Here is an 18,761-nt window from a genome sequence, read left to right on the forward strand (position 1 = left end):
CCCACTGGAAAAATGCCCTGTGAAGTGTTGCCTCCTGCAGAGCTACCTGCTAACCCTGAAACCAAGAGGGTGACTTTCCCAGTCCTCCCTGGGGCACTCAACAACATTTCAGACTTTTCTGCTGGGGTTTTCCTTTGCCCCTCGTCTTCTCATGTGCCAGCAGAGCAGGAGGTTGCTGGACCAGCTGGGATAGACATGGAGGTTCGCTGGGTGTCCGGACCCACACCAAGCTGTTCCTCCCCAGGGATTTCCAAGCTGTGCCTGTGATTTATCTGCTGACCCACAATAGCAACAGGAGGAACTTGAGCTGAAGCGAAGGTCCCATCTCACCCAATCTCAAGGGTCCTTGCTGTCCAGGATAAGGCTCAGAGCTCCCTGTGGCTGCTTGGATCTCTCCTTGCAAGCCAGTCAGCTCCTCACTGAGCCAAAGAGGGCACATTTTGAACAACTTCATGGTTATCCAACAAATGGCCCCCAAATCACCATTCTGCTCTGGTCCCATGGCAGGATGAGGTCGAGAGGAAAGGTAAAAATGAGCCACTTTCTCCTGTGCAGGGGCACAATGTGCTCATGCTTCTCTTGCCAGCATCCCTGGCCTCGTTACCTAAGCCCCACCATGGTTCTGCATTTTTGTCCCACCGATGCAATGATCCCACTGCAAATGTGGGGATACAGAAGGTGTCAAGCATGTCAGCACCCTAGAAGGAAGAGAACTCAGCACACCTATGCAAGCACCAAAGTCCATAATTTATTTTGCCCAACAGAGAGGACTTTGAGTGCTTTGCTCAGAGCTGAGGCCACTTCCAGCAACATCAATGTGGTGCTTGGAAATTGTACCGGCATCCTTACGGTGCTCCCAGCCTCTTTGCTTTGCTCCCTGGAAGAAGCAGGCAAGAGATGTCACTGAGGTTTCACCTCTTTTTAAAATCATCTCTGAATGCCCAAAGGAAGCAGCCAGCCCTGCATCTGTGCGAAAACCTTCTTGACTAACCATAAAAATAAAATAAAAAATCCAAAAGCTTTCTGAGAAAAAAACTGCTGTTTGGCTTACTGGTTTAATATACTCGTTTTCAAGTGCCTGAATCTTTGACTCTGTTTTCAAGGTGGTAAAGCTTTTCCAGCCCAAATTGTCTGCGGGGAGGCGGGGGGGGGGGGGAGGGAGGGGGGGCTTGGATCCAGCCAGGTCCCACAAAAGGACTGGGATTTTGGCTGTGTCTGTGGGACTGCACAGACGGCATGACATCTGGCTGAATTTGAGGATTTGGAGGATGCCTTGGCACTACTTTGCCCAGACATAGCTCTACATCAGTGGGAATTACTACCAAGGTGGATATTATGGCATTTTACCTTCTGTTTGCACTGGTGCATGATGGTTTTAAGTGATGAAAAGCAGCTGAGCAGGACAGCTAAAAACTGAGAGGTGATATTTGCCTTGAGAAAGCGGAGAAAACAGGAAATCTGAATCTAGAAACATCTTGTGATGAAGGTCCCTTGTCGCTTGGTGTGGCCTTCTCCACACCCAACTCCAACCCCAAGAGCAAAAATAAACCAAAATAAAGGAAAAAGTCAGGCTCCGTATTCTGGATGGATATTTATTTGCTTAACAGATTTTCTTTTTTTTTTTTTTTTTCATTTTTCTTTTTTTGGTACAAAGCATCCAGGAAAGCTTTTACTTCTCTTTTTAAAAAATAAAAACTAGGTTTCTTTTAAAAAAAGACACATGAAAAGGAAAAAAAAATCAATTATTTGCAATTGCTCTGTTTTTATTCTGCCTTCCCCATCCCACCCGCTTCCCTTCCCCACCCTGCCCCCCCCCTTTAATTTGGACCAATTTTCATTCTTTTCCATATATATTTAATAAAATAAATAAAGGATTTTCTTTGTCGTGTATTGCAGTGCCATTTTTTTAAACAAAGGCTTCATGGCTCAACATTGCAAGGTAATAACAAACAAAAGGATTATACATTAAAATCCTCCCCCTCTCAAGACTCCCCCTAGCCCTCCCCTCAAAACCACGAGATAGAATACAATTCAAGTAGTCTTTTTTTTTTATGTTTTAAATGTATGGATATATAAGACAAAGCAAGTACAGAACTGGTTAACAGAGTGTCCCCATTTTATTAGCAAGTGAGAGTATATCACAGGGAGATGTAATTGTTTCCCCCCTCTTTACGGTTCCTAGACAGATAATATATATTATTTTAAAAACCAACCTATTTTACAGCCCTCTGCCCACCTCTCCAACCCATCTGCTCATCGAATCCTGAGCCTCAAAGCCAGAGAGTTGCTTCTCCTCCCCCCCGTCAACCCATCCCAGCCACCCGGCAGGTGGAGGTCACCGCACCGGGGGGGACGCCTGCCCTGCATTGGGGTGATCCCCATCAGTCCCAGCTGCCATCCTCCATGGCCCCAGCTCGTTGGGGCAAGAGGAGGATGGCAGGGGTGTTCTGCAAGAAGGACGCAAAGGGCAAGAGGAGGAAAAGGAGATGGTGGGGCTGGTGCTTCGGCAGGGCCTCGGCTCGTGCGAGCAAGCCGCCAGGGTCGGGAGGATGGAGGAGCCGAGCTCCGCGCGGAAGCAGGGCCTGGAGTTGTAACCTGGCAATACCTTCGCCATTCAAAGCAGTTAGTCTCTAGAACAGTTCCCTTTTAGACTAAATCGTTGTGTTGTGTTTTGTTTTGTTTTCTACAAAAAAAAAAAATAAAGGATGCGTGTAGATGTATTTCTGTGTGTGCGTGCATCTGTGTACATGAGTGACAGCCAACTAGCTCATATGGTCATGACCAAGCTATATTTCAGAAGAGAAAAGAAACACATTTATCACACTTTTCCTAAAACGAAAAGCTAAAATTTCAAGTTCAGTATTCGCTATCTTGTCCTTCCCTCCCCACCCTCCCTTGCTATTTCTGGGTTTTTTCCCTTCCAACTTACTTTAGCACCATAACACATTTTAAACATTACAATCCTTCTTCAGATACTACACAAAATGTCCCATAAAAATAGTGCTTTTTTGCCAAAAAAGTTATATAATATATTATATATATAAATCAACTAAATCCGTGGCAAATGTGCAATGCAGACGCCTCCTCCATTTAAAGTGAGCATCAGCTCACTTTTTTCTTTTTTTTTTCTCCCCTTTCCTTTTTCTTCTCTCTCTTTCTCTCTCTCTCTCTCTCCTCTTCCTCTCTTTCTCCCGTCAGCGATGATTTCAAAAAGGTGCAAGTCGATTTGGAATCTTGTAATTAAGCACACACACAAAAAATGCAGATGGGTCTCCTCGGAACTTCGTCTCAGTTACGTTTTCTTTTTAAAGGTGCAAAAGAAAGTTATAAAAATTACAAAAAGTTACCAACAAAATCAAAATAAAAGGAAAAAAAAAAAAGTGGGGTGGGAATGAGGCAAAAAAGTTATATCCCTCAACATTTCTCCCCATTTGTTTTTGTTTTTCACTTTATTGTCAAGAAAGACACGGAATGGACTCCTCTTCTTGAGAAAAAATAAAAAATAAAAAAAAAGTTAACTTCATATCCTTTTTCCCTCTTGCTCTTTCTTTTGTCTTCTGGTGTTGGCACCGGGGATGTCACGCAGTGCCCGGCAGCAAAAAAAGTTCAAGTGCCCAACTGTCCCTTTGCAAGTACAAGGCTTGAAAAATACTGGGTGCGCGGGGGAAACGAGACAGGCCTGGGAAACGAAACAACCCTCCCCCCAACCCCGAAAGGAGGACGCCGCGCACGGCCACCGCCGCCGCCGCCATCCCCTCCTTGCTTGTGTCAGTTGTTTGGTTGGGGCCGGAGCGGCGTGATGGCGCCCCGCCGCCCCGCTCCTCGGCTCGGGGACGGAGGGGCTTGGGGGGGGCCGGGTCTCGCCAGTCTCTCCCCGGGAGATCACAAATGGAGCCGGCCAGTCATGGTTCATTCCTGGGGGCCGGTGGCTTCGGGGGATGCTCGCGGCGCTGGGGGCCGCTGGCTCGGCAAGGAGATGAGGGGGCGATGCAGCGCCCTGGCTTCTTCAGCCGCTTGCAGCCCCTCGGCCTGCCACCGGTACCGGCGGGCACGCAGGATGCCGGGCACCTCCCGCTGCAGCCGCTGGGAGCTCTTCTTCTGCCACACATCGTACTTGGAGTACTTGGCGTGTGAGGGCTTCTGGAAGCTCTCCTGTAGAGGGGAAGAGCAACGTCAGCGTCAGTGTGAGGAACACGGCCGACCCTGCCCAGGAGCTCTGTCTGCCCCACCTCACATTACTCGTTTTCTGGGGCTCACAGCACAAGACGGACTAGGGCCTGCTAGAGTAGGTCTGGAGGAGGGCCGTGAGAATGATCAGGGGCTGGAGAACCTCTCCTGTGAGGAAAGACTGAGAGCATTGGGGCTGTTCAGCCTGGAGAGGGCTCTAGGGGCTCCTTGCTGCAGCCTGTCAATATATATTGAATCTGGAGAAAGATTTTAGCAGGGCGTGTGGGGACAGAAGGGGCAATTGTTTCAGACCAGAAAAGATTGGATATAAGGAAGAATTTCTTCACAACAAGGGTGGTGAGGCACTGGCACAGGTTGCCCAGAGAAGCTGTGGATGCCCCATCCCTGGAGGTGTTCAAAGCTGGGTTGCATGGGGCTTTGGGCAGTGTGATCTAGTGAAAGATGTCCCTGCCCATGGCTGGGGGGCTGGACTATATGTTCCTCAGGGTTCCCTTCCAACACAAACCAACCTGTGATTAAAAGTTTTTTTTCTGTAACTTATTTGACTCCCCCATGGCCATAAACTCTTCAAGGCTCTGCACGCTGCCTTGGCTGCAGAAGCAGTGGATCTTAGAGCCAGCAATTGTCCTCTCCCCTCCAAGGCCTTCCTATCTTTTCCTCTCCTTCTTGTTTTAGAGAGCTGCCAAACGCGGGGCCATCCCTACCTTGTTGAGTGCCGGGAGGCCCACGAGGGAGGTGGCGGAGAGGTCGCGCTCAGACTTGACGGACTTGGCACAGTAGGTTTCCAGCAGAGCCAGGTCGCAGCTCCGAAAGCAGCACTCCTCCACGATGCCGCGGTTGATCCTCCTGTTATTTCGTCCCACTGGCCTACCTGCAAGGGCAGAGGCCTCAGCATTAGCCGTCAATACAGACCAGACGTTGTCACCCGCTAACCTCCGCCTTGGAGGCATCCCTCCAGCTGTGACCAGACTGGTGACCCCCACCAGCACATCCACCAGCTTCATCACCCCACAGTTGCTGCACACATGCTTCCAAACCAGCAGCATTTCCCCTAAAACACTCATCTCCCTTCAACGCGTGCCTACAAAACGCCTGAGTTTCACATGAAGCCTTCCCCAGACAAATGCTCTCAATGCCGACGGGGCTCCCCGTGTGCACACGATGCTAATTAAGGGCACTTTCTATTGCTGTAATTTATTCCCTTCCTATTGCTCCTTAGCGAGCTCGGCGCGGACGGCAGTCCGGATGCAGACGCCGCACCGATTACCACGAACGTCTGCGATGTTGATCCTGGCAAGCTCATTTTATTAGAAAGAAGCAGCGCGGCGCTGTGGCTGCCAGCCTCCCTCTGCCGTGTTGACGCTCGGGCAGGTGAAGCGAACCAACGCGGCTAAATTTTACCAGATGGGACAGCTCGGAGACAGCTGCAGAAAGAATACAGGCTCACAACGGCACGCCAAGAATAGCTATTAAACTTAATCTTTTAATAACGGTTCCTCTCCCATTTCTCCCAGCAGAAGGATGCGAACGCCAGTGTCCAGCACGGCAACAACTGAGAGCATCTCACTCCGGTGTTTAATTACAGCCAAACCACTCCGGGGAGAAGGCTCACACCGGTTTTGCTTTGTGCCTCCCCCTCTTGAAATAGAAGAGAGAGGCAAATCTGGATTTCAGACACAAAACAAATTTGCTCAGGAATTGCAACTTCCTAAATGTATAGTGGCCCCAAACTAGAGGGTTTTCTCTGTGTTTTCATGTACAGAGTGCCAAGGTGAGGGGCTCAGGTAGAGGGGAGCACAGCCCACACAGGCAGAGCAGTACTCGTGAGGTTTGCAGATGGGATCCAGCTGGGGAGACGCTGCTTTGGCCCCATGCATGACCCATGGTCCCCCCCACACGCTCCAGATGAAGCAGGAGCTCAAATATTTATCCTGTTTAGATCTTACGGCCCTGGCTGATTTCCCCAAGCGGTACTGCACCTGTGTGCCCACCCAAAGTGCCCCAGGACAACATGCAAAGCCCAGCAGCTTTCTGCATGTGCAATGCAGCCCTCCACGTTGCAATGCAGCCATGCATATCCAATGCAGCCCCGCACGTGCAAAGCAACCCCAAATACACAATGCAGGCACGGTTGTGCAGTGCAGTGCTGCGTGCACAACGCTGGCATGCAAAATGCCGTGACCCAACCTCAACACACACCCTGCAATAGCAAAGCCCCTGGCAGCACAGCACCTGCTAGCTGTCAAACTCGCCCCGTTTGCAGTGAGCCCTTTGCTCAACGCTGGAGCATCACCACCGTGCTCTGAGGTCATGAGAGCAAGCACGGCATCGGGTGCACCGCGATGGGACAGCTGACTCATAACATGCAGCCCGCCTTCGGGAGGCAGCTCAAACGCTTCATTTTCCACATTCTTCCCCCTTGCATCACCCCCCTCCTATTTATTTTTTTTTCTTTTTCTCTGGGAAAAATTCAGAGATGACCCTTAGCCAGCTATATGGGAAGGTGAGAAGGATAGCTCAGTCTCAGCCAAGGCTCAGTGAAGGGAGCACTGCCAGGGGTTTGTTTTTCTGTCTTTAAAATGCTCGTGGCCACAAGTATGCTGGATTGAGCCCTCCTTGTATAGGCAGGTGGATGAGTTGGTTGCCTGCTGCCGTATAAGTGACCTTGGTGCAGGCAATCCAGGTGGTGATACCCAATGGAGAAGAGGGCCACATGCATATATTCTTTGTATGTATACACAATATATATATGCAATATATATTTAAGCACATATACATATGGACCAAAGCATCTAAACCCATGCAACCACCCCACCATAAAGGGTACTTTTTGGGAGAGACAGCCCTCAGCTATCCATGCCCCTTGCTTTGCCCACCTTATGGACACATCCCCAGCCCTCAAGCACTGCCCTTCATGTGTTGCATAAAGTCCCTACGTGCTGTTTCCCTTGCTTGCCGCCAGCATTGCGGCGAGGGGCTGGGGGGGCAGATCTCCCATTACATAATTGTCCATGCCCACAGCACCAAATGCCATCCCCATCCTCTAGGGGAGTGCTGCTGCAGGGAAAACAACAAGAACAACAAAAGCTGGCAAACAACAAGCTGGGATTTAGCCCCAGAAAGCACCTGGAGATAACAACCAGGGGAAAAGATGCCAGGAAATTTCTAGTTAACAGTGATATGGCCGCTGACCTGGATTAGGAAAAGGGTTTGTTCCGAACCATGATTTACGCATGGACTAAAGGTTGATTTTCCTGGCGTTCACCCATCGGTGGCATCTCACTTTAACGTCACCACCAAAGCCAGGTACATAGCAAAGCAGGAGGTGAAGCACTTCTCCTCCCACACTCCCCTTCCACTTCCCATTTCAACGATTGCCACCTTCTCCCAAGGAAACGTGCTACCTCCCAGCCTTCTCGGGGGACTTGAAAAATGGCCATTCTCCCTTTTTCCCCAACCCGTGCTCCACCAAAAGCCTCTGCGGGCTGGTGCCGGGTGGCATTGTGCTATCCCGACGGCAATTGCTGGCCATCCCGACAGGGATTGCCAAGCATCCTGATGGCATTCCCGGGACTGCGCGGGGGCGGTAGCCGCGTACCTGCAGCTCAGAGGTGATGGCACCCGGGGTGGGGACAGGAGGGTCCCTTCCCCGGCATCACTGCACCGAGGCGCCTCCCCACCCTCGGCTCCCCTCTCCTCCGGTCCATCAGGCGGCAAGCCGAGTGGAAGGGGACTTTGGGTGCAAACAGTCCCCGCGCCCCTGACGCAGGAATGTCGGGAGCAACAAGGGGGCCTTTGTGCAGCTCCAGCCCCGTCCCAGTGCCCCCAGCCTGGCCCTCCCCCAGCCCCGGCACCGCGTTTTCCCCCCTGCTTTTTCCTAGTATTATTCACAGGAGCAGCGGCGCACAAGAATGTGCCCCGTCAGCACAAGCGGCCGCAAAGAGCTAAATTCTTATCAGCTGTTGGAAAGGAGGAAACAGGAGCTGTTGTTTACAGAGAAGTCAGACGCTTCTCCCCCCGCAGCCCCTTCTCCCCTCCCCGCCGGCGGTGCATGACAGCAAATTCACCACCAGGGCTTCCTCTTGACCTTTTTCTATTTTTCCTCTCTTTTTTTATAATTTTTTTTTTCCCTCCTTGAGGCCGTGCTGTGGGATGGCATCACCTTGCTGACACCTGCGTGCTGGCCCCAAAAGCCTTCAGTCATGGAAGGGGATCGCAGCAGAAAGAGGAGAGCAAGGCAGTGGCTGCAGCTGCAGGCTCCAGCCCCCATTGGAGCTGCTCCTTTGCAGCCCCAGCTCTTGGTGGCATCACTGCTGCAGGTCCCAGGTGCACCAGGAATATGCCAAGTGCTTGCCATGGGACCAGTGGCACTCGTCCCCAAGGGTGCGCCATGCAAAGTGTTGTCCCTTTCACAAGCAGATCAAGTAAAGCAATGTATCTCCAGATTTTTGCTACATCCCTCAAAAAAAAAAAAAAAAAGGAGTGGAAATGGTAAAAGCCTGGTAGTGGGATGCCAAATAAAGACAATGAAGTACCCGAGTTAGGGGATTTGGGAAGCAGCTTCAACATCCTCAGTCCCAAGCATCTGCCATCACGATACTTCCAGGGGCACCTCTCCATGCCAATGGACAGGCGGACATCATGGTCCTTGGGGTGCACCCTCCTGGGTCCAGGCTGCCTATGTCCCCACCATGGGACACCAGGGGTGTGAAACACCGCTGATGTGCTGGAGCTGGATGCAGACTGCTGCAGCTCAGAGCAGGGAAGGCACACCTTAGCTAAAATCACCACCACAGCAGAAAAACTGGTGGATTTTCATGCCATTTCTTTTTTTTTTTTTTTCCCCAAGATTACCAGGCGCCTGTTTGAAGCAAGCCCTTTCCAGCATGTGGGGTCACCCATATCTGTGGGATGAGGCCATCAAAGCCATCTACCTCCCGTATGAACCATGCTGTTAGCACAGGTTGCTCATCAGGCTGTACTTCTGACACCAACAGCAGGCTGAGAAGTGCTCAGGACAATCCCAGAGCCAGTTTCAGGACATAAACCATGATCATGCAACATAAGCATGCCCTATAGAGCCTACACAGGCCAACAGTGTTAGCCATGAGGATCTAGGAATGAAGACTAATGTAGGCAGAAGAATTGCTCTCTTTACTGGATCAACTGATAGAGTTAGAGGGAAGAAAGAAGTGTACTGGGAATGCCCATGCCCTCGTCAAGTAGAGCTGGTACCCAAATGTGTGTTCAGTGCTGACTGGCCAGAGGCTGCAGAGGTTAAAATATGGGACTGGTGGGGTTCCCTTCATCCCTCAGCACTTGAGCTCTCCAGAAATATTCAACCAGAAGGGAGGGGACAGGTAAAAAATAAAAATAAAAAAGAGTGAGAATCCTCTTGCAAGCACCAGACTGGCCATTTGGCACAAAGCTACTTGTCTGCCTTCAAAAGTGTTTTTATTTGGACTGGGAGGCCGGGTTATTCGAGGTGAAAGGAGGTCAATTTGTCTGTAAAACAAAAGCCCCATTCCATTTCATCCCCAGAGAGGGGGAGGAGGGAAGAGAAACACGGGGAGGGAGACGGATGCTCCTCTGTATAGGGAGAGAGAGGAAGAGGTGTGAGAGCAGGAGAGGAACTTGCCACAGATGGGAAGGAGAAGCCCGTGTCCCTTGCCCAAGCTGAGCTCTGGTGTGGGCTCAGTGGTTTGAGAAAATGTGGAGGGTGAGATGAGAGGAAGGGCAGTTATGGTGCAGACCCCTCAGCTGAACTCAGAGAGAAAGGAACAGCGTCCCAAAAAGCATCGCCACCTGCCCAAAGCCATCTCCTAGGGGAACTGGCTAGTGGCAAAGCCACCTGCAGTGCCACCACCCTTAGGACATCACACGGGCTGAGCCCTGGTGGCAGCTGGACCTGGCAGCCCCCTGCCCAGCCTCTGGATGGGGTGGACCTCAGCCAGGCTCAGCCCAGCCTGGTTGGGCACTAGCACCCAGGATCTTCTCCTGACCATGCAGCACCCCTTTCCCTGCAAAAGCCAGACTGGGAGGAGAGGGAGGGGGGCTCTCAGCACCACTGTTCCAAAAAGCAACTCGCCACATTACTCAAGAGTGACCTTGCACATTGCTTTAATTCATTTTCCCCCAACCAGAGCAGAGGCAAAGACTGCCAAGCACACGGTGCCCCTTGTAGCTGCTACGTGCATCCTTTCCCTGCTGCTTGCCTTCACATCTCTCCTGTAGTTTGTTACAGGGTTCAGTCCCCAGCAGGCTGCAGGACATGGGGTCTTCACTCTCAGGGCCGCTATAATGCCATCGTCAGGCTGACGGCACCCTCCCCTGCTCACGTACCGCTGAGCATCCAACGCTACTGCCTTACTCCTCCTCCTCCCCGCTCACCAGCTGAGCTCTTGTGCTGCCCATGTGAATGGTCCAGACCCCCAAAACACCACGAGGGAAAGCGTGCTCCAGGCAACTGTCCTCAAAGTCCCTGCACTCTACAGATGACATCAACACCACATTTTTTGGCACTAGCTGTGCTGGAAAAGGGTGCGCCATCACTGTCATTGGTGGGTAGCCAGGAGGCCACCAGGAGTATTCGGGGAGCAACCAGAAGCTGTGGATACAGCCTGCTTGGGTTTTAAAAGAACCCAGAGCCCAAGCTCAGCAGAAACCTTCATTACTTTGATGACTTGCCTGCATCAACAGCAAACCAACCACCTATTGCTGCTCCCCGGCAATATCTGACTTCAGCACCCCGCTTCTCCATGGGACCAAGTCCCCTAAAACAGTGCTCAGCATCATCTGAGCTTGTTGCTTGTCTCACTCCTCTCCTTGCCATGCATAATGCCATTAGGAAAAGCAGCAGGGTGGAGAACCCGTCCTTTCCATCCCACCCCACCTCCCCCAGCACATTCTGCACCTGGCGTGGATGTCCCGGCACCGCGCGGTGTAGGGACCGAGCATCCCGCATGAGTACGTGGCACTTACTGAAGTAGAAGCCCCTGTCCCCGCAGACGAACTGCAGCGTGTCCACCAGCTCCCCGCCGCAGAGGGTCTCCGCCGTGCCGTACGCCGCGGCCGAATCCAACGCGTAGGCCAGGAAGGCCAGCAGCAGCAGCAGCAGCCGCCGGGCCGCGCACATCCTCTGCACCTGGGGATGGAGGCACAGTGTTAGCGTGGTGCCAGAGACTCCCCTTCTTTCACCACCACCACCACCACACCCCCAATTACCTATTTTTCTTCCCTTATAAATGGAAAATCATTCAAGTGATTGCCAGGAGGTGGCTTGTTTTTGCTTTCGATGAAAGCTTTCCGTGCCCTACCCAAACGCGCGCTTTCCCAAAGGCGGAGCGAATGAACTTTCCTCCCGCTTTTGAGGAAAGCTGGCTTCTGCCGGGGAGTAGTGGCCTTCGCCCCAGGCATCCAAAAGGCACTGCTAAGGCAATCAGGGGGCTGATTGCACAATCCGTGTTTGCCCGGCAGGGCCGGGACCAGAGAGACATCCCTTGGGAGCACAGCGGTCCCCAGGGAGACGCAGCTGGGGACCACAGGGGTATCAGCACAGGGATGCTGTTGCCCCACTGAGTGATGCAACATCCCTGTGTTGTCCCTCAGCGACGAGCATCGCTGCATGGCTACAAGCAACGGTGGTGGCCAAGAGCTCAGCTCAAAATGAAGGGGGGAATTGTGTCAAAACAGCAGCCCCCACGGGCGAGTGCTAAATCTCCAGCAGAGCAACCCCTCTCCCTGCTAACACTCAGCCGAGGCACTGGGTTTCACCTCCAGCTTTCATCACCATAGCATCTGAGCAACTCGAGAATAATATCAGTTAATGAATATTACCTCACCCCCGTGGGATGCTCGGAGATGGAGCCGAAGCCCGGGATAGATTAAATGACTCGCCCAAGGTCACAGGGGAAGTCTGCAGCGCAGCTAGGAAATTAGCCCAGGTCCCCAGGGGCCCCACTACGGTCCTGCCAGCAACAAAGCCACCCTTATCACCAATTTCTACGGACACAGTGCACCAGTAGTGCTGGAAAGCTGCCGTGCTCACGAGTTGTGAGCTCTTCCAAGCAGCAGAGATCATCACCACAGCATCACCTGTGCTGCTTAAGGCGCAGCAGCATCGTGCTATAGATGCACTATTTGGTGTTGGGAAGATCTGATATGGTCTGCAGGGAAAGAAAGAAAGAAAAAAAAAAAAAAAAACAAACAAGCACTACTTCTCTTTTGCAAAGCACTGGCTACTGCAAAAGCTGAGCTGCAGGTGCAAGCCTTGCCTGCCTCCCGGTACAAGCTCTTTTAGGGAGTCCAAGCCCAAAATACTGAGTGGGAAACACTCCTGAAGCCATGTGGGCCAAAGCCATGAGGATGGTCCAAATGCTGACACCCCTCTGAAGAAACCCAGCACAACCCCGTAAGTTCTTCCCTCCCAGTTCAATCATCGGGTACCCAACACTGCATGTGGCTTCAGTTACCATGGCTTAATCCCTTCCCAGCATCGTGCGTTGAAGCCCTCAGAGCCTTCATTTGTACTTCAGAGCCTCCCTCATGCAACAGGTAACAGGAACAATGTGGTGACAGTGTTTTCCTAAAGGACTAGGAGAGATGCCATGTCCACCAGAGTTTCATCCTTGTAAAACAGGCCTGAATTGGTCATACTGACTGCCACCCCCAGGCGCGTGCATTGGGAGAGGTCAAACATCTCAGGGTGCAGTTTGAACCAGGGCAGAAAACAAGGAAAAATTAGAAAATCATCTCCTGTGCAGATGCAAGGCTCCTTCTCCTTCCCTTCTCCACACCAGCACATGTGGGACCAGAAAACTGCCCTGGGTGGGTGGAGGTGCTCCCTCGCCATGGGGCTGCTACGTGAAGGATGCTCCGTGCACTCGGGGAACCCCGAGCACCTCTCCGCAGCCCAGTGACAGCCAGGTCACTGGTGGTGGCACACCAATGGAGAAAGTCCCCTTGGACCAGCACCAGCATGATGGGAGCAAGCCCGAAGGCAGGTCTGCAGCGGAGCGGAGCCGCCCTCCCGCGCAAAGCTGCCTGGAGGATTTTTTAAGGATTTGCTGCATGATCAGCTGGAGAGGCGATTTCTGTCCAGCTGCTGGGGATTCGGAGGCCAAGAGGCCACAATGTGCTAAAAAGGCCCGGCTGCCAAATCTCAGAGGAAGGCTCAGGCATCCCTTGCATCCAGGCTTGTGCAGAGCCAACCAAACCACGGTGCCTCTCTTGGGCAACATCTCCCAAAAAACGGATACTGAACCTCCTGTCTGACCTAATTCCTCCTTCAGTCTGGCCTTCATTACAATTTAATATGAACAGAACAACGTAGGAGGGAATTGACAGATGGCCCAGTCTGCAAAATTTGGATTTGGACAGAAAAAAAAATAAATAAATTAATTACAAATCTCGCTCTTTGTGGAGCAGTGCAGTGTCTAAAAGGGCAAGAAAGTTGTCAGCCCAAATGAGTGCTGTGTGCTGGGATGGGGGGGTGGGGAGGAAATCTACATTTTTGCAGCCCAGCCTCCATCACCCTGCTGAAAAAGCAGGCAGATTGGTGTATTGCTGCTGCAGGAGATGCCCAGTGCTCGTGCAGCGAGCAGCACCCGCTCACAGGGAGAGCATCCACGTCCCAGCACCGGGGCTGGAGCCAAGGCATCCCTTGCATCCCGAAATCAGTGCACCCATGTGCATGGGGAGCACACAGACGTTGCCAACGACTGCGAGACGAAGTGTATTGCTGTGTTATTCCTCCTGAGAGTGGAGAGGGATGCACAGACAGCCCTTGGCAGGCGCCTTTGGCAGCCAAAATCCCGCCCTGGATGGAGGAGTTGCGGGGGGGGGTGCCCAGTGGTACCCGATGGAGAGCAGCCGCCACATGCCATACCTCTGTCGGGGGCACCCTGCATCCTCCTGCCACCCTGGCCACATGTTCCCTGCCCAAATCTTTATCCCTGGAGGCTCCTGGCTGTAGAAGAGCCTCCACTTTTGTCTAAAGGAGAAAGGATGTGACATCGGATCCTCATCTTGGAGGAAGCAGGTTTCAAACTGCAAAACTTTTGACCATCGAGGCAGATAAAATCCACCTGGGACCAGGGGTTTTGCTGCTCAGCTCCGATCACCGGGCTTGACAGCAATAAAAAAAAAAAACAACCCTTCTGATTCTTGGCACCTGGCTCGCGTGACACTTATATGGCTGAGGTTGGCAGTGTCGCTTCTATTTTTAGCCCTCGCTTTTTTGTCTTCGCCGCTCGTCCCCATCAGCAGCCCCGTGCCGGGGGTCACCTTTCCTCCCTCCCATCCCGCACCCTGCGGCGCTGCAGCGAGGGCTCCCGGAGCTGCAGAAAAACCAAGCTCGGAAAGGTGAATGGGGTATTCAGTCCCATTTACTCACCCCACCGGGGAGTATTGCACAAATTTTGGTAGGCGGCCCAGAAACGGTTGATTTACAGCAGAAAAAAAAAAAAAAAAAAAAAAAAAAAAAAAAAAGGAAATGCAATCTTGCTTAACTCTTCTAAAGACAGCTGGCAGGACCCAGGGAAGGGATTTAAATCCGATTTAGTAGCCTCACTTAACTCCTTTCTTTATTGTTCCTCTCGCCTTTCTGCCTCCACGGCCGAAACCTGGAGCGTAGCAGGGAAAGTTAACAGCAAGTTAAGCTGTTAAATCAGAAATTGTGGTGACTGGAGTTTACTGACAAGTGATATTCCCACAACACATTCAGCTTGCTTTATGTCTTGGCAGAGCCGTGTTAACCCTGCCGATGCCAGGCTGCAGCCCCAGTGGAGATTTCCTCCCCTGGTGTCCCCTGACCCCCTCCTTTTGCATCTCTTCACCCCCTTGGACACAGCAGCCTCAAAAAGCAAAGCCAGCCCGAAAACGGAGCTGAGAGGTCAGTCCCAGGACACGAGCGGGAGAGGGTGGGCCACTTCCAGTGCTCGTATGCAATTCTGGAAGAGCACCAGCTCCTCCGTCCCTCTAAAAATAAGACCTCACCTGCTGTGTTTGCTTTATTTAAAAAAAGAAAAGACGTACAGAAGTGCTTTGCTCCTTGAGGCAAGTAGGGATCGCTCCAAAGCGTGTAGGAATCAATGGCGAGACACGCACCGACACCTCTGGGTTGCTTGGTCAAAGCAGCAGCCCTGCAGGCAGGCTGCAAAAAGGATCACCTGTCAGGAGCAGCGCCGGGACACACACGCAGACGCATTTTGGCTCTCCGGTTTCATGCGGCGGTGGGAGGGGACCTGCGGTGTCAAATCTTTTATCCCTTAATGAATTTTCACAGGAGCTGGGATAGCCCCTTTGAAAGGCTGAGTGAACTCGTGTGGGTGTCGACAACGTGGAGCAAGATTTACAGCTCTGACCCGCTCACCCCCACCGAAATTGTCAAGTTGGGTCCAAAACAGTTCAGCGGAGCTCAAATCGGGAGTGTCAGTCAGTTTTATTCCTCCAGATGTCCTTAGCACAAAGTCACCCCTACAGAACCCACGACCCAGGCTCCTCAACTCCACTGTAAATCAAGCCAGGAGGAGGAATAAACCCAACGCGCTGAACCCTGCTAAGTGAAAGAAGCCACACACACACAACCTGACAATAAATAAAAACAAAGAAAACCGGGCCCTCCCAAGCACACCCTGGCATTGGGACGAAAACTGCAGGCTTCACATAGGAAGCCTCAACCTGAGGGTTAAAGCAGACCTTTTCCTGAGGTATCTGCTTGAAACGTCCCCCACCAACCTGATTTTCACACAGGGTGGCCCCACGGTGCCGGCGTGAGCCCCGGCGTGCCAGAAGCACTGCTGAAGCACCGCTGGCTGGAGGCAAGGCAGCCACATCTGCTGGTACAGTTACGCTAAGTCTGAGTTTCCTCATGTGCCCCAATTCCCCACTGCTCAACAGAGTGCTAAAACCCTTCCAAGTTGCTCTCTTAAAACAATTACTGTAGGGAAAAGCAATTGGGAAGGAAGCAAAAAAAAAAAAAATATCACACAAAGTCGAAGGCTCGGTGCCAACCATTAACTCTCACTCCATTTTGGCTTCACTCTCTTGTTTTTCCCTCTCTGTATTTTTATCCCTCCGGGACCCAACGCGCCGCGGTGTTTTTTCGGATGAGAGCCCAGCAGCTCCACGCTGCTCCCCGCCGGGTCCCCGCTCCCAAAGCCCGGGCGCGGAGCGCAGCGCGCCGGGCAGCCAGGGGCCGCCGTGACCTCGCATAGCCCCGGCCCCGCCGCCGGGGCCAGCCCGGCCCACGCACGATCGCGGCTGCCCGCACACGCGCCGTGCTGCCCCCGGCCCCCCCAGCCCACCCGGGACCGCCCCACGCCCCCTCCACGCCGCTCCCCCCCCCCCCCGCCCTCTCCGCGTCCTCTCCGCGCACGCCCCGCGCAAGGGGCGCGCAGGAGCCTCGCAGGGGGATGCGGGCAGCGCTGCGCGCCCCCCACCCACGCAAAAATAATAACAACGTATTTTTTAAAGCAAATAAAAAATAAATAATTAATTAAAAAAAAAAAAAAAACGGGCGGAAAAACGCCCATCGCCACAAGGCGCGCGGGTACCTTGGGGGTGCCCGGGGGGTCCCCGCACCGCACCGCACCCCCCGCAGCGCACAGCCCGCAAGTTGGCCGCGGGCAGCCCGGGCTGGGCCGGCTCTCGGGGTCCCTCTAGTGACACGCGTGGGGAGGGCGAGCAGCGGAGCCGGCACGGCTCGGCTCGGCTCGGCTCGGCGCGGCGCGGCACAAGCATCCCGCGGCACAAGCATCGCGCGGCGTGGCACGGCTGGGCGCGGCGTGGCACGGCTCGGAGCGGCGCTTACCTTGGCGCTGCCGCTGCTACTCTCAACTTCTGGCGGCGGCGGGCCGGGGAGGAAGGCAGGCTGCCGGCAGCGCTCATCCGTGTGTGCCCCGGCGCTTGCCATGCTGCTGTCCGGCCCTGGCAGCGATCGCGGCTTTGGCTCGCCTTCCCCGCGCCCTGGCTTGCTCTCCTCGCTTTGCCTTTTTGGTATGTCAAGTCCCTGCTTGAATTTGTCTGGAGGATGTTATTTTGTTACGATTAGGTATTTTGTTATTCTAGAGAGCGAGCGAGCGCTTTCCTTCCTTCTCCTCTCTATTTTTTCCTTTTTTTCCTTTTCTTTTTTTTTTTTTCCTTTTCTTTTTCCTTTTTTTCTTTTGTTATTTTTTCTCCTTGTTCCCCCCCCCTTTTTTTTTTTGCCTTTTTTTCCTCCTCCTCTTTCTCTCCTTCTGCTTTGGCTGCCCCTTGGGTGGCTCTCACTTTTTGTTGTGGTGGTGTTTACTGACTGCGTCCCCCTGGCCGGGGCGGAGGGGCCGGCTGCCTGGCTGCCCGCTGCTCCCGGCTGGCTGCCCCACGAGCGAGGAGACAGGCAAGGCGCTCCGGCTGCCCCCCTTTTATACCCCCCCAATGGGCATGCTCTGACTTCCCCAGCGAACACCAGCCCGGCCACGCAGCCAATAATGTTGCAGAGCGATCCCTCCCTCTTTCTCCCTCCCTTCTTCGTAACCCTGCGAAGTCCAGCTCGGGGAGCGACGGGAAGTTCCAGCCGCAGGCTTTCCCCGCCCGGGAGGGGGCTTTAGCCCACCCCGGCCGGCCCCCGGCCTGGGGGGATCCGGGGGCTGCGCGCATCCTCTGCCTCCCCCCGCAGGTGAAGGGAGGAGATGGGGGCCTGCGCCGCCAGCCCCTGCCCGAGGTGCTGGGGCACCCCCTGCGCGCCCCTCCTGCCCTCCAGAGAGCCGAAATTCCCGGGGTGGGAGGGGGGAGCAGAGGGAGCAGCAGGATTTGCAGCTCCAGCCCTGCTTTTGGGTCTCACTCCAGGTGCGCACAGGGCGCAGGTGGCCATGCCACCCCTCCCGCCCTGCGCCGGACCCCAAAACCTCTCCTGAGGGCTCCCCAGTGAAGGTGCAGACATATGGGGGTGCTGGCAGCACGGCCACCCCCAGGCTTACACCATGGCCATACCCCGCATTACATTATCCCCGCATCATCAGATGTGAGCTCCCCGCTCTGCCTGTGTGCATCCCTGGGGACAACATGGATGGTCCCGCTCCGCGGGGCACGGGTGCTCAGGTTTTGCACCCTGAAGGGCACCTCCCGAAATCGGTAGCTGCTCGCTGGGTTGCCCCCGCTCCTCTTGAGCTTGTGCAAGCTGTTGCCTTTAAGCCAAGGAGATTTTTCCCAGGCTTCACTGTGAAGCGGTGCGCGATCCGAACGCGCGCCCGTTGCAATCGCCGCTCCGCTGGTGCTGCATGGCAGTCACGCCGTGCTGCGCCCAGCAAAACTCCCCTTCTCCCAAAAACCTTCCCTGCTGTGGAAGCGGCTGCCTCAGAGGTGGGCTGAAAGGACCCTTCCTTGCTTTCCACCAGCACCAAAGGCAGCACCCGCTGCCCGCATCCTCGCTGCTGCCCGGGTGGGCGTCCGCTTGCAGGGATGCACAGCTCAAGTTGCACTGCAAGGCATGCACCCGCCGTGGTGCCGAGAGGGGCAGAGCTGCCCAAAATTGCGCCGCAGGTTGTTGCATCTCAAGTGATGTTGGCGTGGTAGGGCAAGGGCTCAGCAGCCCTCAC

General features: G+C 53.8%; 1 protein-coding gene across 1 annotated transcript; it reads right to left on the reverse strand.

Annotated features, from left to right (window-relative positions):
- Positions 1–3,134: 3,134 nt before the first annotated feature.
- IGF2 (insulin like growth factor 2) lies at positions 3,135–17,551 on the reverse strand. The gene is made up of 4 exons (XM_084520282.1): positions 17,000–17,551; positions 11,170–11,332; positions 4,893–5,059; positions 3,135–4,152 (listed from the first exon to the last, which is right to left on the reverse strand). Exons 1-4 carry the CDS (start codon positions 17,099–17,101, stop codon positions 3,910–3,912), a joined length of 675 nt encoding a protein of 224 aa, XP_084376408.1. The 5' UTR covers positions 17,102–17,551; the 3' UTR covers positions 3,135–3,909.
- Positions 17,552–18,761: the final 1,210 nt, after the last annotated feature.

The sequence above is a fragment of the Aythya ferina genome (genome assembly GCF_964211825.1).
Source record: "Aythya ferina genome assembly, chromosome: 5".
Classification (NCBI taxonomy): Eukaryota; Metazoa; Chordata; class Aves; order Anseriformes; family Anatidae; genus Aythya; species Aythya ferina.